This window comes from Oxyura jamaicensis, chromosome 8 (genome assembly GCF_011077185.1).
Source record: "Oxyura jamaicensis isolate SHBP4307 breed ruddy duck chromosome 8, BPBGC_Ojam_1.0, whole genome shotgun sequence".
Lineage (NCBI taxonomy): Eukaryota > Metazoa > Chordata > Aves > Anseriformes > Anatidae > Oxyura > Oxyura jamaicensis.
In genome coordinates, this window is record NC_048900.1 from 2,496,268 (window position 1) to 2,518,511 (window position 22,244).

The 22,244-nt window shown below is 36.2% G+C and overlaps 1 protein-coding gene across 2 annotated transcripts in view; it reads right to left on the reverse strand.

The window, feature by feature from the left end:
* The window catches only part of DPYD (dihydropyrimidine dehydrogenase), a 338,501-nt gene that overhangs the window by 209,138 nt on the left and 107,119 nt on the right, over positions 1 to 22,244 (reverse strand). Inside the window, exons 7-11 of one of the 2 annotated variants that reach the window (XM_035333209.1) lie at positions 20,924 to 21,005; positions 17,597 to 17,684; positions 17,101 to 17,103; positions 6,367 to 6,374; positions 2,505 to 2,514 (exon numbers count right to left, since the gene is read on the reverse strand). In XM_035333209.1, the coding sequence (XP_035189100.1) occupies positions 6,373 to 6,374; positions 17,101 to 17,103; positions 17,597 to 17,684; positions 20,924 to 21,005 (175 nt within the window). In that variant the 3' untranslated portion in view covers positions 2,505 to 2,514; positions 6,367 to 6,372. Of the gene's footprint in view, positions 1 to 2,504; positions 2,515 to 6,366; positions 6,375 to 17,100; positions 17,104 to 17,596; positions 17,685 to 20,923; positions 21,006 to 22,244 lie in introns of those variants that run through there. The other variant, XM_035333208.1, reaches the window with a different exon arrangement.

The window sequence follows — 22,244 nt, forward strand, 5'->3', positions numbered from 1 at the left end:
GCAGGAAGTGACTGTTAATAGCCCAACTGTACAACGCTTGTTAAAACTGTCTGTTACCTGGCTGTTAAGCACTACCAGAATGACCTCAGCTGGCCTCATAGACAAGCAACTTGATCCAGTCAGAACCTCTCTTGCCATTAAGGCCCATCAGTAAATCCTTTGGCTACAGGCTGCCTCATTTGGGCCAACAAATAAAAGACCACAAACACCACAGATCTGAACACCTGCTTTTATGATATCACACTGGTTCCTTGCCAAAAAGCCAGCCACTCCCCACAGGGCAAGACCACTTCCCTTACTTCCTCGGGATCTGCAGGAGGAACATGGAAACTGCTCCTGACCCTATCACCTTCTCATTCTAGTTCTTGATTCTTCTGCTGATCTTAATTTTTCTTGCTCATATTTTTGCTCTGAGAGCATGTCATATCACTCCGGTTAGGGTGACAAGCTTTCTCACCCATTCCTGACCAAGAGATCCTTCTGCCCGGAGAAAACACTAACCATGAGCTTCTTTTGACACTGGATATTTATGTGGCCCTACTGCCCTTTGCTGCATCTCTGGGTGATTTCTAACCAGGCCTTAATGTGATCCCATTAGTTATCCTGCAGCTTTGGGAACATCTAACACACACCCTGCCTGAGTGAGTACAGCTACAGATATAAACCTTATGGTTCTCTGGTGCCTCCTCTTAACTTTTCTTAGTGCTAATTCAGACATCAGACTGGAATCTGGCTGAAGGACGAAGCTTAAATATCCTTCTAGGTGCACAGAACAACAGTTTGTCCGTCATCTGAATGGGCAGTGCAATGTGCAATGTGTCTTTACAGTGAAGCATTCAAGAGGACTAAGCAAAATAAATATCAGTCTTTTGTTCAGGCCTGTTTGCCTGAGCAATGCTATACAGCTTTAGGGCCAAGTTTCATCTTATATTAGAACGGAAAGCAATGCCTTTTAGATGGCACAGGAGTTGAATCACAGGACTTTGAAAATTACAGAAGGCAGGTAATAAGAATATTATAGGGTGTTTTATAGGTGATATAATTGCAGTTATTTTTGATAATAAAAATCCATTGAAATTTGGATTTGAATTACACATGAAAGTAGCCATAGGGCTGTGCTTCTAAAATCTCTGCTGAGAACTCGATTCTCATCTAAAAGTGAAACCAGAATTGAATAACCAGCAGCCAATGCTACTCCTCTACAGTAAGAATAACTAATACAGAGGGAGTGAAATGAAAAAGCTAGCAATGCATTTCCCCCCCAGCATATCAAGCAGGTTTTCATATGGAAGCAGTGGTCATCAATCACTACCTCATTACCAACCTGTCATCTGGGTTTAGGCTAAATGTATTCTGGCTTGCTGCCATACTAAATGTTCAATGAAACATCCTTAAGGCTCTCTACAAGTTCAGCTGAAGTCGCACATGCTATACATCAAAGAGGAACATTAGCGTTATCATAGCTTAATAAATAGTGCCATTCTGGCAATGTAATCCTGTGTTCTAGAGCTATCTTCCATTCCCAGTACTATACTGCTTAAGTAAACAATCTTGCTGTCTTGTGTGAAGTTTATTTAGTGATAAATGCATGTAAAGATAATTAGTCATACTGTTACAGATATACTTCCATCCCTGCTGAACAACATGGGCAAAAAATAGCATAGGATTTCAAAAGCACACAATGAACTTCATCTTGAAGCATTAGTTCATAATTCCTGCATAATGTAGTATATTATCCAGGTTTCACTGTATTGAGAAACTGATGACAGTAAAAGGACCTCAAATCAATGTATTTTCAAAATAACTTTATCTTGAATACGGGACTTTTGCATGCCTCTGGGATGTATACAGCAACTGAAATGCTGGCAGTAGGAATTCCAACATCTATGAACGCTACTTGCTTTGGGAATTACTCCAGACTCCAATAACAATACTCATAATTAGTCCTTCACTTCCACGCACACTTGGAGCTCTAAGTCCTGAATCTGTTTTCAAATTTTAAAAACGTTGATAAAAAATACATCCAAAGTGGCAGAAGCTTCAAGAGGCACCTTAAAATAAAACCTAAGTACACATTCTCATATATGTGAATCAGTTTAGCCAATGTGAAATATTTTAAAATGATGAAAAATGAACAGACATTGTGACTGAGGTGTAAAAGTGGTTATAAAATATAATGTTCTTACTTCAAAGTCACAAATTCTTACTATTACAGACCAAGTATTAAAAGCATGCTCCATTTGAGAAGTGGGGCAAAACATTATTGAGATCTTTCTCTTTTCTTTTCCCTCCAGACTACAAACAATATTTCTTTGCTCCAAACCAGAGCTCTGGATGTGCATTTTTTGGCATGGACAGTGTTAAACCCTCAGGAAGGAGATACCTCAAAACTACCATTTGTTGTTCTCTTGTGCTCTACTTTAGGAATCATAACAGCTGCAAGTTCTTCTAGGTCTTGTTCCCAGTATCACCTTCCTCACTGTGGATAGCAAGGGACGGTGAAAATCTGTTTGGCTTTCTGCATGTCTTCTTTACATAAGAAACCTTCAAAATCATTTTGGAGCATGTCTGTCTTTTTCTATTCTGGATAGATTATAGACTTAGCTGTCTGACCAAGGAATTTGAATGCAGACCCTTCAGTGCAGAAATTATCAGATATACAGTGCTTCTGTCAGCGTTTGCTTCTGAAGGTTCAACTTGGCTGCTAGTCTAAATTACTGGAACATCCACGTAACATTACTATAAATTATGATTACCTAATTCTTTAGGTTTCTTTATTTCTTCTGTGCATACCCCCTCCCTCAGTATCCCTATAAATGTATATGGGTAGGGTTCCTGACAGAGTTCAGAAGACATTATGTCCGGCTGTTCTTCCACATGGTCTCTAGACCAACACCTGCTGCAGGGATACTACCCAAAATCTCATAGTTGGCAAGCTGCTCTAATTCCACTCAGCTTGTAGGATGAAAGGTCACCCCTTCAATGTAGTCAGTTTGTGGCTTCCACATTAAAGAAAGGGAGTTGCTATCACTGCTGGAGCTCTATTTCATGAAAACCAGTGACAGTAAACCAGATGCCCTCCACTTTCATAATTGCTTTAACAGTCTAGTACATCTTACAAAAATAACTTCTAGGGCCTGATGAGAGGATGAGCCAACCTCTACATGAACAAGAGAACCTTCTAACTCAAAGCTCTGACATTACTCAAGGACCCTAAAGAACTGGCTGAATTTATGGTCTGAGGACAAGATTAATTTCCTCTTCTTTTTATTTGAGAGATACTCCGAAAAGAGAATTGAAGATAAAGAAGCTTTTTTTCTACTAACTCCCACTATAGACGAGCCTGTAAGATCAAAACAAGATGAAGAACAGAGCAGAAAAGGCTCTGTTTGAAGAAAGTAAATGCTATGAATAGAATCTAACAGGATCTTAAACAAAACTTTTGATAAACAATGACGATCCTAAGTATCTAAACTGTGCCAAAACCCATAGAAAAGTACTTCAGATGCTTATTGAATTGGACTGACCAGAAGAGTATGGAAGTAGGTAAGATTAACACAAATATTAGGTGTAGGTTTATGGAATAGCATAGAGCAGACCAATGGCAAATTTCCAAATATTCCCCATTGGAAAAAAATAGCTCCATAGTCACTGATCTCACAGAAGATGAGAAAATGGGAAAGCAGACTGTATCTTTCCTCTGGCTCACCTTAATTATTTCCCAAACCGGAGGAAAGGCAGTTTTCTGCAACATGAGACTCAGGGCACCGCAGCTTGTCTGAACGCATGTTGCAGTTTCATGGAGATGAGTCTGCACTGTCATTAATTAGCTCCGTGTGACCTAAACTCCAGAGAAGGTCTGAATAGAAGCAGGGAACCTGGCACCAGATCGACAGAGACAGAAACATACCACAGAAACAGCAACGCCACTTTAGAAAGCAAGCATCTGCAAGACAACCTCAAATTGTGGCAAAGTAAAATCTCCATCTCCAAGTCATTGTTCGGTTCCAGATGTGCAACTTATGTAGGGAGAAGAGAATTACACCCTTGTTCTTAGAACTATATTTATAGCAAATTCAGAAAACATTAATGATGTTTCCTTTCAATGATATTTTCTTCTAATAACATTACAAATTAATTAAATGCATTTTCCTGATTTCTGTGTTAAAATTCCATCAATACAGTTTCTAATTTCTATTGTGTTTCTACGAGAGAATCCTTTCTGTTTATTTGTGCAGTTTCAACAGCTGTATATGATGCAAAATGCAAACATTTAAGGGAAGTTCCAGCATATTAAGTTTAACCCTCATTTCTGTCTTGGATGATAGATGTAAGAATTCCAACTAGGTTGATTTTATGAACCGGTTAAATGATTTGTATTCAGAGCAACATTAAAAATCCCCATGACAAAGTGTACTTGAACAAAAATACCCTGCTTGTGACACATCCCTTACAACTAATGTGCTTTCATTTTTCACATGTTGCATCTCATTTATTTTATTCAGGCACACACAGTTAAATCTACAAGATATGGTAAGCTTCCAATACCTTTGAAATAATAAATCATTTCTTACAGATGTTTTCACCCACTGCAAGGCTGCTGCTCATTAATCAAACATTATCAGTATCTATCACTGCCCACTGCTAAACTGGAAAGGCACCTCATTTCAAGATTTGACTTTTATTCAGTGGTTAGCCCCTGACCCTTATACTACTGTATGCTTATTAGAAATATGGAATTATGGAACTATTGCACAGTAGATTTTGCTACAAGGAATTTTAGAAAGAGTTTTATACAAGAGGTGGCATATTGTTCTTTGAGAACTGGAGGAAAGAACGTCAAGCTGCTTTGCAAATTGGTGATATAAATGCAATCGTATTGACTTCAATGCTCTTTTCCAAAATGTAAGTGAAACGTTACCATGTAAGCAAACTATTTCTGGTCTAGATCTTTTCATAATTGAAACATTGAAATCAATCTATATTAGGCACAATGCAAGATATGCTTCATTTTTGATAAATTATTAAAATTTCATTTCAGAAAACAGCAAGTTAGACAATACATCTTTAACAGCATAATGCTGTGAGGGAAAACAATGAAAATTGTGCAAAGTGAGTAAGAAGTTATCTGGTAAAAAACAACAAAAAAGTGACTTTCTTGTGATTATTCACAAATTACCAGATTTGTGCCAATTGCTCCCTTTATCAAATAAAGTTTACATTAACTAATTTGGTATTTTGGTTGTTTCGCACCTTTTTCAAGATACTGGAAGAGAAATGCAATTTGGGGGAGCAGCACTACATTGGAGGTAGTTAAGAATAAAGATTTCTATAGCTCCAAGGTATGGTTTGAATGTTTGGATGGCAAGAATATAGTCAAAGATTCTCCACAGCTTTTATGGTGCTGAGCACTTTTATAGCACTTTCAGTGTTAAGTCTCACCATTCCCATTTGATAGCAGAGAAGAATGTGAAGAACAGACACAGCCAGGAGTCCCACAGCTCACAAGGAAACTTAAGGCCAACAGCCAGAGCCTATGTCTCATGCTCAGCAGAGCACCAGACCACACTACTTCCCCTCCAATGATCCACTGGGGTGCATGATTTATATTTTTGTCATTAACCAAGTGAAAAATTAAAGGCAATGAAGGTGGCTTCCAGCTAAAGCCAAATACCATTGGCTTCCACAGCTGCAATTCACTCAATTCTACTTTAACTAAACATTTTGTTTGCATATTCTATAGCTTTCTGAATGAACACTGAACATCACACTTGTATCTATGATTATTCACTCTGCAAGGCTGATTAAACACATTCCATTCTTGCAAGCATGGCAGGTCTAGAGAAGTGACTGAGCTACAATGTGTATTTTCTATGCCTCAATACAATAAAGGGCACATTCAGCACATGCAAAGCCCCATATTTGCATTTGAAAAATAAGGAACCAACTTGCCAGTGTAGTGGGTGTATTAAGACTCTCATGTCCCTATGATTTAAAAAGTGCTAAGATTTCAGAATTTCCTTTACTTAATTTTATTGGGCTTTCCAGAAAAAGCTGTGCACAAAGAAGGCAAGGCTGGTAACAATCAGGGGTGATTTCTTTAGATTCTACGTACTGGAGGAAGGAAATCAGTTTTTTTTTAAATGCAAATCAACTCCAAGCGTTATTATCAAGTAGCTACAAGAGCAACAAAACAGGCAGGAACTTTATCCCAGTGATTAGTACAGACACTACAACTGAGTACCTCCTGCTTCCTGTGCAGAACGGTCACTGTGCAAGCCCTGCAAACTCCTTCCTACAACCTGCAGGCAAGAACTCAAACTCTGGATATAAGGAGATGAACAGGCAACGTAAAGTCCCATAAACTTCTGGTTCTGTAGTAGTCGTGAAATCAAGTTCCCCACACTAACCCCTGGCATAGCACACAATGCCGTGAGCTCCTGTGCTGAAGCTGCAGAGGCAGCCACTGGGATGGGGCACCTACGCTGGAAGAGGCTGTCCTGAGCCGTGCATGGAGCACTTGAGGGATAGCCACCTCACCTGGGGGAGGGTGAAATCACCGTAACTGCCTAAAACATTACTCAGAACAGGCATTGCAGTGCTTCACATTTTGGACTCTTCCTTTCTCCTTAGCCACCAAGGGTTTATTCTACAGCACAGCTGCGGAACACCAAACTAAGGAGGTACAAGCAACATGAAAATGTAAACAGCTGTCCTTTGGTTGTCCAGCTATGTAGACACTTCGTTTGCTTTGTTTTTAAAGCAATCCTTACCAAGCTATCTAAAGGTTAAGAAATCTTATCCCAGATTAACAATTTAGCTATTATTTTTCTTCTACGAAAAAAAAAAATAATTTATTGGGCCATAGCAGGGGAATCAAGCCTGTGTGTCACAGCAAACAGAAACGTAATCATGCCTAAGTCAGTTGTAAATTGAAATAATAAATTGTAATGAGTCACAATGTCTAACTGATAAACAATATACAAACTATAAAATCAGTACCATTTCTTTTAGAAGATATGCTCTCTTCTCATTCCAAAAATTCAGTAATTTGAGAAAAAGCTAGGAATACTGTACTATTGAGAAATTGTCTTTGATAATGGTTAACGATGTCATTTAAACTTAAACAACAACCAGGTTATTAAATTTTACCATCTACTAAATGGTTAGAATTATTTAAAAATACACATCATGATCAAGTAAACAACCATCTCTTATCATTAGTGACAAAACACCAATGAATTATTCCTAACAAGAAAAGCTTAAGAAATTTGCAGTGAGTTATACTGTTTTCCATTACATCAATTAAACAGTAACAAATGCAAAGCTTTGACAATTCTTAGAAATGTTGTAATGCACCGAAAGTTCCTACATTCTAAGTAACTGGTAATTTCAGCATAATTGCAGTATTAACGTTAAAGATGAATTGACTGAAACCTGTTGCTCTCTAAGTTCTCATTATTATTTTTTTTCTTCCTATGAAAATTATCACCAAAGATCATTAGAGGGAATGTTGAGCCATCATACTAACTGTTGAAATGCATTTTCACATTCGCTAATGGTTCATGTTCAGCTTGCTATATTTTTAGCACAAATGAATGAACAATAGCCAAAGGATTTCCTGTGAATGAAAACACTGTCAAGGACAATGTTTGGAAAATATTTTCCTTTGTTAGATAAACATGTAATTTGTATTACCATTATCTGAACACTCTGAGTACTTACTATGCTTATTTCTGTCTTCTAATCTTGTAAACATTGTTTTATAAGTACAATTTACAGCAAATTTAACATTAATACACTGAAAGCAGTAACAGGATCTTAATTACTGTATAAACTCCACACCTTATGACATCACTCTTACTCCAAGGAAGAGCCAAATTTTGAGTAGGGCTTGATACTACAATACATGCACAGAGGAATATATATATGACTCATGCACGAGGAATGTCAAATTTGGTCTCAAGCCTACAGAATACCCCACTGTGCTACACAAACCCAGAGGAATATTTACATACATTCAACTTTTTTCTCGTAAAATACTTGCCAGGTAACACGTATTATATACTTATTATAATACTTACAGGCACTACTCTAGTTATATACATAATATTAAAATGCATTATTAACATATACATTAACACAGTGTCTTTTAATTTCACAATGAAGATAATTACATGACTAGCATCTCTGAAAAGTATAGATTAGAATAGTAAAGATCACTTTTCAAGTATCAAGACCATGACAAGTGGTTAAAAACCTTGGACAATCTCTAACCACTCAAAATTCAAAAGACTGCAACAAAAATATTTACGTAGCTTCACTTAAGATTACTTACTACAGTGAACATCCAAAATGTTTTTTTTTTTTTTTTTTTTTCTTTTTTTCCAGATATTGGCTGCCATTAAAAACTAGCATCCTGATAAAACTAAAGAGATCACTGCCACACGGTGCTGGAAGGCAATAGACATCCTTTCCCGCAGTGGTAGGAGCTATTTCATGGTAGCAACACTGAAACATCGTTGGATAAGAAAATACTAATGGAATAGGAAAGCTTTTCAATTAATGTGTTGAGCTGGAAGGATTGATGGATTCCCTCTGGCACAAACTGACGGCAAGGAAGGCCGGCAGGTTACAGGAGGTCCTGAACTGTGAATCCCACCCAGACAAAAAGGATCACCAGAGCATTCCCCAAGTTATATGAAGGACCAAAACCATCTTCAGGAACACCCAGGTGTCAGGAGACTCCACTGAAACAAGATAGCTGCCCTTAATTATACCAACTGGTCCTGTGTCAACAAAAGGCTGACTACCAAGTGAGGATGGCAAGAGAAAAAGATGAGTGAGAAGCATAAAGCAATAACCAGGTCAGATGGAAGCGGTGTGCCCTGCCTGGCCCAGCAGTGGATTCCTAGGGACCACCTGCCTGAAGCAGAGAAGTGGCAGAGGAGGAATGTTTCCCACAGCAAACTCTAAAAGTCCGTCAACAAACACTACAAATCCACCTCACAAATTCAGGTTTTGTCGTAGCTCGTCAGTTTAATGCAACAAGCAGATAGATTGCTTGTTGAGTGGGCAGTGAAGGGAACGTGAATTCAGAAACATTTTATTTGAGACATTATTGTGTACAGAAAGACTGCTTAGAACTTTATTCATTAACATCTAAAAGTGCTTGTCATTTTCTCACCAATAATTGGCACTAAACAAGTGAGATTTTTATATACAGCCTACTGTACAATCTTAAAATAAATGCAACAAGCCCATGATTAAACTAGCCTAAGCAAAGTGATGGAAAGTAAAGAATTTCTAAACCCATCATTTAAATTTTCTGTTGTATCAGTCCTCATACGGTACAGAGTAGAAAACCTTTTCAAAGAGTGCCTGATCGCATTAAATTTGTATTGGACGATACACACACTCCTTACAAAGAGAACTCAACTGAACTAAAGGGTTATGTACCAACTGGTATCTTATTTTGGCTGTTAATTCCTTGTCTGATTGGTTGTAATTCTTTGTCTGTTAGAAGCACGTAGAAGCAAAAAGATGGCAGCATAACTGATAGTTGTATATCTAAGCAATAGAAGTAATTGTGTGGCTCATGTGGAGTGGACTTTTGGAAATAACAGGCATGCGAGCAAAACTTTTTTTTTTTTTTATGTGTAGAGCACCAAAAGGTGTAACAAAAAGAACACAAAACTGCAGTATCTAACATCACTTGTTTTCTTCAATATTTTCTTTTCTTACATATTTCACAAACATCAAAATGCTTTAAAATAGCTGCTTGACTCAATTCCCCCCCAAACACTACATAATCTTAGAGTAATTAATCTTCTCATATATTAAAAAATTAACTACTCAAAACAATAGGTACCAAATTGATTTTGTCATTATATTTAGATGAGCATTTCTTCAGGGAAACGGTCCAACATCTTAGGAGGAGACAGGAGAGAGTTTTGTAAAACATGTGCAGCAGAGATTGTTATGCTAAGTAGTTTTTTGGTAGGAAAGATAAGTAAATAAGAGCATGAAAATCTGTGTAATTTGCAAGTGAATAAATTAAGGATGCCCAAGGGCAGATTATTAGTAATTTTTTTGAAAGTTTCCTAAGATTATTAATAATAAATAAGCTGTTTTGTGCATCTGAGCCCTACAAGCTTTCAACTGCCTACTGCTTCCGATGTGTATTAGGAACGTTCCACCAATAACCAGAGCAGCAGTAAAGACCACAGAAATGGAAGAACAGGTTACTACAAATGCCAATAGTAGAAAAGGATACTCAAGCATAAATATTCTTGGATGTATGCACATCACTGGTCTCCAGGAAAGATGCTGCACTGGGAATAGAAGCAAGTTCAAACATCTGCTATTAGCATGTAAGAACAGGTTTCTTCACAGATTTCCTTTTATAATATAACTATATTCATTTTATATTTTTAATAACAATATTTTTAGATTAAAGAGATGCATTAGATGAGAATAACATGAATATTAAGGACTAACACTCTTTGCATCAGAATTGATTTATGGTGCAATTTGCTTATAATGCTCTTCCCATCAGACATGAAAAAGTTAGGAAATGTGGCATTAGAGAGGGGTGCATTAATTCCCCAAGCTGTGAGACACAAGTTAAGGCTCCGCAAGAGGTGGACTATAAAGATGTCCTATACTTGTCTGCTCAGACCATTGTGGACCTTCTTCCTCGGGACTTAGTTTCATGGCATTGTAGTTCAATGTGCAGTTTTGATTCTGTTCTGCACTAAATTGCACCACTAGCCTTCTCATGATCTTTATTAAAAACAAAACAAAACAAACAAACAAAAATTATTTTTAAATATATATATAGAGAGAGAATTTATTCTCTTTACTGTGTGGCAATAGTGCAATATTTGGAATTGGCTTTGTCCAAATCCCACCATTGCTATCTTTGTCACTGTTATTCTTCAAATTGCTCAAAGTACTCTCTCTGACTTTGGAACTCATCTTCATGGCTTCATTCTCATGTGCATCACCAAAGTCTCAAAGCGTTTTCCAACTAAATAGATTTGAATATTTCTTCTAGTCACAGCGAAACATAATTCCAAGTGTCCTCCCCAGTTATGCAGCCTTTATTGTCTTTTACTGCATAAGCATACTGAGGCCTCTAAAGCCACTTTCTCACCATATAAATGCTGAGTGAAAAGTGCTGTTGTTGCAAGATTCTGGGACAATGATGACAGTTGTCTAAAAGTGACAATAAAAACAACACAGAAACTAAGCTACACGCACAGTCATTTTGACTATCTAGCTGTTTGTTTCTAACTACATCATTCTTTCTTGCACAGCCTACAACATATTTTTTTTTTTTCTTCTGCTTACTGTGTTTTATCTGGTCTTTGTGGTTTGGCTTTCTTGCAGTAAAAACAGCATCATCTGTGAAGTGTCAAAATACTGGTGACATTATAAAATAATAAAAAATAACAGCAAATAACCCTCTAATGATAGAACTGAAGATCCTAGAACACTAAGGCTGTGCAATGCTTTGTACTGCAGTTCCATCTTTAACCAAGATGCATTATATTTTACACGACTTGCTACATTACTGCTGATCCAAACAGCTCTTTGCAAAGAGGCCTAAAAGCATAATTTTAGGGGTCATCTCACATGCCATGAAAGAAAAAACAATTTTGAAATACAACCAATCAACAAATAAATCCTGGATATAGTTTCAAATGAGTCTGCCTTTGAACTTTGGAGGTGATAACTGAAAAAAAAAAAAGATGAGAAAAAGAAGACTCGGAAATATAAGGTAAAACAAAATCTGAGAAACAAACAAACAAAAATCTGTTCACAACCTGAAATGAGAACAATTTTGAATATAACATATTTCTTCCATAAATGTTTGTGTTGGCCATGGGCCTACGGGCCCCATATGCAGATTTCATATCCTCCAAATTTAGTTTATGAATCAGGAGTACGAAGCACAATTTTTTCTTATAGCACAAGCAAAATGAACATCTGTTCACTTTTTGCCACGTAGGTTTATATCTGTGTGGGTGGGTGTGAACAGAGCTCTTGATGTGTAATATTCTTCCCATCTGCACACCAGGTGGCACTGCATAGTTAATCAGAAGATAATAACAGGCATGAGGAGATTACTTACTTTTTGGGGAAGAGACAGTAAATCAATCTCACAGATTTTTGTTGTTGTTGTTGTTATTATTTTTATTAAAAACAAGGTACATCAATGCTTGGGCTTCCTTTTTTTTTTTTTTGGGGGGGGGGGGGGGGGGAGGGCTGGGAAGGTAATTTCATTCCAGTCAATGAAATAATATAATTAGATTATTGTTTGAATGCTATGTTAATTAACTATGAATGACTGCAATTATCACAAAGGTTCTTTCCACGGAGGATTTCTTTTTTTTTTTTCTTTTCTTTTTCTTTTTCCTCCAATGTATAGTTTTAATCCTTTCCAAGCAGGACATACTCTTTATGATACATCCAAGCAACAGTCTCTGCTTGGATTTCCTCTGTACATTCATATAAACTACAATTCTGCAGTATTTAAAAGAACCTCTGAATGCCCTAACACAATAAAACAGACTCTACAGCAAACTAAAATCACAAGATGGAGGAAGAAACAAGAAAGCCTCGCTACTAGCTGCATTTTGCACTACAATGAGAAATTAATTAGAAAGTTAGGAAGGTCCATAAGCTGACAGTTGAAGTACTTAAGTAATTTCTGGGAATGATGGCTTAGATTTTTTTTTTCAATGTTTTACCAAATTAAAAAAAATCTTTGAAGACGTATTTCTACATGATCTTTATGAAAAGAGAACATAAATGTTATAGAAAACCCCCAAATTATGACAAAATGAGACAAAATACATATGCAGGTTTGTGTAAAAGTCTTAGAGGATACATTTACAGTAATGGTCTTTCTATATATTTGTTTGAATGTCACATCAGACATTCTTAAACACTTTAAATTATTTAGGTCATTCATTGTCATTCCATTAAATAGCTGCATAAAAATTGGTTTGTATTTTCTCTTTCAAAAAGGTTCAACAAAATGCTTTGTGGAGTCTTTAAATCCAGAACCATAGAACCCTGTTTTGCAAAGAATGTAGCTAAACTTCAAGAAGTAATAAAACCTAGCATTTCCACATTTGCTCTGATAGCAGAGTGAGGCACATACACATGGATTTTTTTTGTAAAAATCTTAAAATATTTAACCCTGGAAATCAATCAAGAGACAGTAACACAAAGTGATCAGGCCACCCTGCTATCCTTAAGATACCCTTTGCTGCCTTACTTTTCTGTCTGTGAGGACAATGTGCTCTCTCCTCAAGTTCCTCACCTCATCATTGATTTAACCTGACTTTAAGTGTACCACTTCTCTCTTGCCCTCACTCTCTACACAGTGCAGTAACTCATTTGAGATGTTTTTAAAAAGCAAATTTTTCTGATTTGTCCGTTCAATCACAAATTCTTCAAAAAAGATTTCGTATCAAAATCCAAGCTGATTCAAGGTAGTGTAGGTTGAGTGTAAACTATCAAATCTGGAAAATACCTGTTTTTTATGAACAGTTTTAGAGGTCAGTTTGGAAACTTTCCACATTCAATTGGGTTACTTAATTCCTATTCATCACTGCTTACAAGTAAGAAAATAAAACCAAGACTTCTAACTGGAAGATGAAATGAGTATTAAAATGACAGTTGTAAGGACTCTATTCTACATCTCTGATTCTTAATTAGCATTTTTAATTGCTCATTGAAGTAACACTCAAAGTTTAGAAATTGCACACAACTAAGTGACAGTGAAAAGAATCAAACAACAGAGACTCCTAGAATCTATTTTACAGATTGTTCCTCTTTAGTTTTTGCTGCTGTCTTTTTGTCTTGTGAAAATATTTGTGTGTGCTATTGTTTATCATAATTTTCGATGAAAAAATAAATGAGATTCATAGGCCATCCTTTAATGCAATATAATTAATAACCCTTTAATGTTAGCTGTAACCTGAGATCAGGACTGCTGGAGAAAACCAGAAGAATCTGTACTCTCTCTTAGGTCCTTGTATGTGAAACAAGATAATGTCTGCCGTGAGATGTTGATAAAATATGTCTTTGTAGAGCAGAAACTGAGAGGACATGAGAGTAAATGACGGACAGGGAAGAGGCAATTAGCATACTGAACTTTGAGAAATAAACATTTAGCATTATTCAGTACAGCACTAAGAACTAGTTGTATGAAACACTTCAGATAAACTCTTTAGATAAGGCAAAACAAACAAACAAACAAAAAAACAGGATATTGAAGGAAAGAACTATGAAAAGTTAAATACGGCAATAGATAATCCTGTGACTGAGATATTTGCCTACTATTGCTGTTCTCAGTGTTGGCTTCCAGTGTGCCATTGCTAAGTCTTGATCTCCTTCATTACCATTAACCAGATAACTATGAAAGCTTTTCCACATATCTAGTCATCTGTCCTCGTAAACCCAAAATCCATATTAGTCTTTATCACGTTATATGTTAAGATGCAGCCCATTTGGAAATTAAGGTGGTGCAAAATAAAATAGTGCAGAAGTAAGGTGTGTAACTTAAACTAAGACAACAGAGGGTTGGTGGCATACCCTGGCCATCTGCTCATCTTCAGATCTAGTACAGTGTGTTTTTCTGAGTTTCAGATAGTGACCAGACTTACTGGCTGCAGAGTGTCATTCACTTTAAGATAAACACCATCATAGTCTCAATGCCTCAATAACCAAAGACATGGAATTAAGCATCATTTTTTATTACTACTTATTTATTTTAGAGAAAGGCTGATTATCTGTCATTTTGAGAATTTGGGAATTCTTTGCCCTTCAGGTCTGAAGAAGAGCAAATACATCAACTACATCACACTTTCAATACCTTTCCAAACAGCATTCATTAAGAGCAGAAAGAAATAAGCATTTCATGTGAACATATGCTACAAAGTTTTAAACCACACTAGTCAGGTGGCTGATATTTCACTAAAAATAAATAAATAAATATTTTCTTATTTTTCCTTTTTCTCCTCCACACTAACTTCCTTGGATTTTGATGCACACAACATATCTAGAGTTCTGGAGAGGTGTTGTCTTTTTATTTTTTTTTCCTGCCAGTACAGAAACAGAAGTATAGCTAGTAAAACTTAAGCTATTACTTCTGCTCCAACAGAAATCCTTTGCTATTCATTTCTCCTCAATATGGTCATTTGCCTCAGTCACCTCTGCTGCATGCTTTACGTTCCACAGATCCAGCTGAGGAATGCACTTCTCCTATCTCATGCAACATTCCCTCAGAATAATAGCTTCTTCCTGATATCTAATTCTGTTAATACAGCTTTCCAAATTCTCTTTGAACCTCTACCTGCCCTCACATAGCTCTCTGTTTACAAGTGCTCTTCACCTTCAATAATCACCCGGACTATTGCACAATCCTGACTGATAAATTCTTGAGCTCCACCTCATTTGCAAGACTAAATGTTCTTCAAAATCATGTTGCTATGAAAAAATCCTTTCAAAATATACTACTCCCTTTTCCCATCTGGGGCTTCCATACTTCCATTCATTTTTTTGCTCCTCCACTACTAGGGAAAACCATGAACTACTGTATTTATTTTCCATCAAGGTATGCATTCATTCAGAAACAAATTTCCAACTAACTTAAAAACAAACAAACAAACAAAAAAACACTTCTATTTTATGTAAGTAGTATTCTTTAATTATGTTACTTCCAAGGTTCAGCATAATGTCCACAGTAGCAATTTGCTAAATATATGTTTGTTCAGTAGACAAAGAGCAAATAAAGAAATACAGCATGGACTCATTATTGAAAAATAGGTGTTACTGGGAGTTTATAAATGCTCTATTGCAATAATACATCTGAAATTAGAAATCTGTATCTCCTTGGTTTGTCCTCCATCTTTCATTACCAGCATGCACGGCCATGTTACTGACAAGTGCCCTACAGAATTCTGTGAAAAAGAGATGACAGGCAGACATGGGGGTACAAAGAAGGACCAACCTCATCATGAATGCAAGGTAGCTACCATTAAAAAAACTTTGTAGGAACACATAATCCTTCATTAGCATTTATGACCTCTGTTTCCTAATGCATTCAGTGAACACATGGTTTACAGGAGAATTATGCTTCAGATAAATTCTCTTGTTTACTAAAGCTCTGAATCTGTCCTTTTGCCTAGTGTTTGTATGGCAGAACGTTGTCCATATAAAACATTTTTGATTAGAAATGTATATTAGGATAGCTTTATCAGAAAATGAACCCACATATACAATACAAACAGTCCAATCCTATGTGCAAAGTGCTCAGTGGTCTTTTTTGTTAACCTTTAACTGAAAACATTTACTTCAGACATCTGAGTCAGAAATATGGGGATATCATGCTGATATTCCAAAAATGACTGATAAATTTTTCCTAAATGCTAGAGTGAGAAAACAAATGTTTATTTTTGCATCAATCCCTAATTGGTGAGATTCCAGAAAGCAGTTTAAAAGACAGATTAAAACAATAAAGAAAATAAGCTGGTCCATTGCCTTGCATACAATTGCATCAAAATATGATACAACAGAAATTCCTCCACATAGGTCTTCAACAATGTGAGAATTTAAGATTATATAAATCATGATGGTCTGCACTATAATCACATGATGACAGAATAGACCTGCAAAGCTTATTATACTGCTTACCCAGATGGTAAACAACAGTTGTCGCTGTACTAAGAATTACATCTCTGTAATCAATAATAGGAAGGAGGAACAGTTGGACAACTTGTTTCGTATTATGTTCACTTAGGCAACGTCTAGATCAATAAAGAACATTAAGCCTCATACCAACTGTAGATGATGCCTGCTCAACATGCCTATCATATGGTAGCAATGGGTCCAGCTGTACTTCAAAATACTTGTAAATGGATAACAATTCTAATCAAACATTAAAAAGAAGTAATAATTCAAATAGCAGGCAGGTGCAGGACTTCTTTAGCGTATAAGAGAATACAGACCTATGATGCCAGTTTTAGTATAACTCAAAGTCAGGTTATTTTGTTAACCCATCCCATAATTGCATTTCACTACAACCTATCTGGAAGTTGCTACATGTTTTATATAATGGAAAGAAAAAGCAATCAAGCATGGTATCACTGACTTGCATGCATACAGACTCAGTAAATATACGGGTAGAGTAAGTTGTTCACAGAAGTTGAAAACTGAACCTGTATATCACACTTCAGCCAATATGGCAATTAATTAAATAATTTTTCAGTTCATCTATTTTTGAACTGTTTAAATAAAAAAAAAATCAAGCCATTCATCTACTTTCTTGTCTTACTTAAAATATCTATTATATACATACAAAAATTGTAACAAACGGCTGTTTCAATAGCTGTATTAAAGCCCTAGCTTTGTCTTCCTATTTTTAAAGGAAAAAATCACCACATCCCATATTTTGTTAATGCTTCAGATTGAAGCTGTCTCACATCATGTTATTAACACAGATACAAGTCCCAGTTTATTCTTAGACAGTCATTCAATTTCAAGATGACAAAACACATGAGGAACAAACTATTCTTACCTATTCCAATAAAGACTGCTTTATAGCCATCTTCTTTCAAGGTATGGAGTGTCATTTCATCCATTGCAAGGCCTTTACGAAAAATTACCTGAAATAATTAAAGATTAATTGCTTTTCATTTGGTAATGTGAAAATCATTATTATTGTGTCCTCCGTTCTGACACCTTGTAGGGCCTTCCAGTGAACAAGCAAAGCAAAGTGTTCTTTTTTTCCTCAGGTCACACTTAAAAGACCATATTGGCTCTGATTTAAGCAAGTGGCCCAAACTAGATCTGGGTAAAAAAATACCTTCAGATCATCTTTACAGCCACCATAGTCTAGCTTGGTTTCTATTGTAAGCTAAAGGAGTTAATGAAACAAGCTAAACAAACAAAACCTGTCTATGGAACACAACACTGAGGCAAAGCTGAAAATGGCAGTTTTATACTGTGAGTAAATCACTGTATTCGGTACTGACTACAAAGAGTAATATTCCCAAGTGAAAATCAGAATTTAAGAAACACGATGTGGAAGCAAGAGCCTAGTTTAGGAAATGTGTGTGCTAAGCAGAACAATCACCCCACACAGCAACTGAAAAAAAACAAGCCATTTAGGGTATTGCAGAAACATCCGTGGAAGTATGAGGCTCTTACAAAGAGAGAAAGGAAATAAAAGGCACAACACTACCCTGTGTTAACAGGGGTTCTGAAAGAAAACCAAGTAATGTTTTCCCACATAGTATCAGGCACTTGGCCATTCTGCAGAATGCAACACCAGTCCCAAAGGAAGGATGGTGTTTCTTTGTGCTTCACCTTCAAAGATCACAGCATGAATTTTGCACTGAGACCACTAGCTAGAACACCTTTAGGCCAAAAACACTGAGTAAAGCCAATGGTGGTTTTGTGGATTCAGAAACCCTACCTGCAAAAACTGGGCCAGAAATAGCAGTAAGTCTGAAGAACATTCTGTGTACCCTACTTACTCGTAATGAAGCAGACTATTCTGCACAGCAAACTAACAAAGATTTTCAAAATTACAGACGTGATCTGTTTTGATATCTATTTGTAATTGTTTAGTTCTAATTTAGACAAACAACAATACCAGTGGAGTCACTAGTATTACTGAAAAAAAAAGTCCTGGTAAGAAAAATGCATATATAACTATAATGTCACAGTGCAACTGATACTTCCAGAAACAAAAGGTGAAAAATGTATATACCGTAACTTTCCACCAGCAATCCGGCTTTGAGCAGCTACAGCACAGGTTGACCAACTACAGCTGTTCTAAGAATGAAGGGGAGGAGTATTTCCTGCGTGTTCAGCAATCCAGCTATAGTAGTGTTCTGTACAGATGTCATGCAATTGAAGATGCACACACCTTTTGCTCATTTCTGCCAACCCCAAGGCTTTTGAGTACATAAAGTGTATATGATTCCTCTTCTGATATTTTGTACTTCTGGACATCGGCATGTGTGTTTTTACCTCCCAGTTTTAGAATCTCTGAACTTGCATGTTTTCCCCCAATTTGTGTTAGATCAGTTGTGCATTCACTTCACAAAACGCCAGGCTTGATTGTGTAAGCACTATGCTTTGTGAACTTCACAGCCTAGTCTCCATGTCATTGCACACCTTGTTTGCTGTTGAATCTATCTATATTCCATTTACTACACTTTGGAAAATGTACTTTTCCCTCAGCTGAAAAAAAGCAGATGTAAAATACAATGTACAATACCTAAAACACAGGCTCTTTTTTTTTTTTTCTTTTGTAGATTTTATATAATTTCTATTAGAATTGCAAAAGACACATCCAGTTGTAATCCTTTCAAGAAAACAGACTACAAGCTCACTGGCAACAGAATGCATTCCATAAATTGTCATTACACTTTTTTTTTTCATCCTATTGTGTACATATGTTATGAAAATCTAATGAAGGAATTTAAATGGCAATACTATTTTATGTGGGGATTCATAATAATCCCAGGGCCCAGCTCTGTAATCCTTATTCACCTGACTAATTCTTACTAATTTCAGTAGAATTACTTGAATAAACAGCAGTATTGAACATGTAGACAATACAGCACTCTCCACCACAGATTTGAAATGCTTTAAGTAAACACCAGAAAATATTTTCAGATTATAGAGGTATAAAGCTAAAGGACTTAGTTAACCAGCTTGCCAAAGGGTCTATTACAAACCAATGGCAGAGTGTGGAAGCAAATTTACATTGAGATTCAAATGTAAATTCAAAACAACAAAGGACTTGCAGGTCAAGATGACATGGTGGCTCTCCTTCTGGAGATGTGGTCGTATCTGCGCACCTGGGGGAACTGAGCTTTGCAGAGGGTTCCCAAGAGTCTACGCCCAGCAATTTTGTCTAAAATAGGCTCACTGCTCTGTTTTTAGATGCATCTCTAGCAGCACATCCATTCCATCAGTCTTTAAAGATACATTTGTAATCCTTTAAGAGTGAAAAAATGGATCTGCAGCATTTAGGCCTTGCCTTACATCTAACCTGGGCAGGATGAGGTTCTCACTTGGGTCTCGTGACAATAGTATACTGCTTTTATGGTATGAATCAACATGTAAGATTCCTGAAAGATTTTCTTGCTTGACTGACTACTTTAGTAACATGCTAAAATTGTTATTACCCCTACTGCTACTCAAAAATTTAATCCAGTGATGCATTCTACATTTATAACGTCTATTAAAATGTGCAGCAGTTGTAAATACTATCTGAAGTTTCAGCTCAGTCCCTAACTTAACAATAAAGCAACATTCCCATTATCTATAAACAACACACATTTAACAGAATAATGCATAACTACTGCTTTCCAAGAAGTTGAATGACTGCTATTGTTTATAACAGATGATCACGTTAACACTTTATTAATTTTATGCATTTTATTATAAAATTAACTCAGATGCAAGACTATTATAAATCATTAAGAAAAAACTCAGGGAGAGGGAACAGAAGACAAGGGGGAAGTATCAAATATGAATGTCTTAAGTAGTGCCAGACTTGCATGAAAAAAACTCGATTAAAAAAATCAAATCATTCCAATAGCTACATTGAACCCCTAAAGCAATTTAGGAATTTGTTTCTTACAGACAATTAATCACATGCAGGCATGGCAGATGAAAACTATTGATTGCCCTTTTCCAAACTAGTGGCATTCAGACAGGAGACAGACAAATGCCCTGAGCAAGAGGAAGCATCTTCCTGCTTCTGTCTAGTGTAGCTTTTAATTGTTCTTTACTAATGTGCATGACATTTTGCTGTTAATCTTTGGCACTGTTCTTGTTCTTTTTTTCTTTGAGCTATACATAGGCAGGATATATTTTTCATTACCTTCACTCCAAGATCCTTCACAAGCTCAGCTTCAAAATTCACTACATCATATGGCAATCTGAACTGAGGGATTTCAGATGTACTGAAATACATAAATAAATACAAAAAGAAAAAATAATGTAAAACACTTCCAGCTATTAGAAAGAAAGGATTTTGGTTATTAAAAATTAAATGCTTATAACATATCTTCCTTAACTCTGACGTATTTGAATGGAAATGTACTGAAGCTTGATGGTGAGCTTTTTAAAGTTGTTAGAATGACAAAACTGAATTATTCACACAATACTAAAAATACAGGCCAGGAGGCAGTACCTTGAAGCCAATCCTGCCCACACTTGTAGGTAATCCTTTAAAAGATGTTAAGCTTTGATCCAAAAGAGCTTCAGCTCCATTCTTTTTGTTCACCAGAAACATTTAACACTAACACGTAAACAAACTTATGACATCCATTTAAGAAAAGGTCTCGTGGCTACTAAAGCAAGGTGATCTTCTAGAAGTCATTCATTAAGCTATCCAATAAGAATCAAATTTGCTCTAAATAAAACAAAGTGATGCATGTGCTATTTTGAGCAATGGTATTTAAAACTGTACTCTCTTCCATTTCTACTTCATAAAAAATTTATGATCTTTCAGGATGTACAAAGTCAGTAATTTTCTATCAGCTCTTAGAGTCATGACTGCTTTTTTGCCTTAAACTGCTATTATTAGTTGGCATTTTACCTCTTTCGGTAAGATTAGGAATGACATCTTCAAGTTTCCAGCACCATGGGTCTTCTGTAATGGCTAACTCCAGTGCCAGCACAGAATCTCAGTTTATATACTCTTGGCGGTATAGATCTTTATCTCCAATGAAATGACATCTACATGTGCCAGTTCATGTAAAGCACATTACAGGTAAACACAGTGAACCCCTATTTTTGATACTTTTATTCAATGAAGATAAAAAGACCAAACATGTAGAAAAGTGAAAGTTTCTCCCCAGATATTTCTAAGCTTCAGTTTAAACTATTGTCAAATTAATAGATCTAAAATTTCCATAACAAAGCAATGACCCAAGAGATAGATCTTAGTTTTATTTTACATGTTGCTAGTGACCACCCCATCTTCAGCATTCAGCTTAGGCCAGAAGGATATATTTTTTTTTTGATAAGTTGCACCAACCTTAATTATATTGATAAGAAAATGGTATTCCTACTTATAGTTTCTAATACAGACCATCTTGCACCTTTTCTGACCAGTGTGCAATGAAAAATGTTCTAAATATCAGATATAATGAATGTGTCATGACAATGCAACTTTCATAGGTCGTGCTGAGTAAACA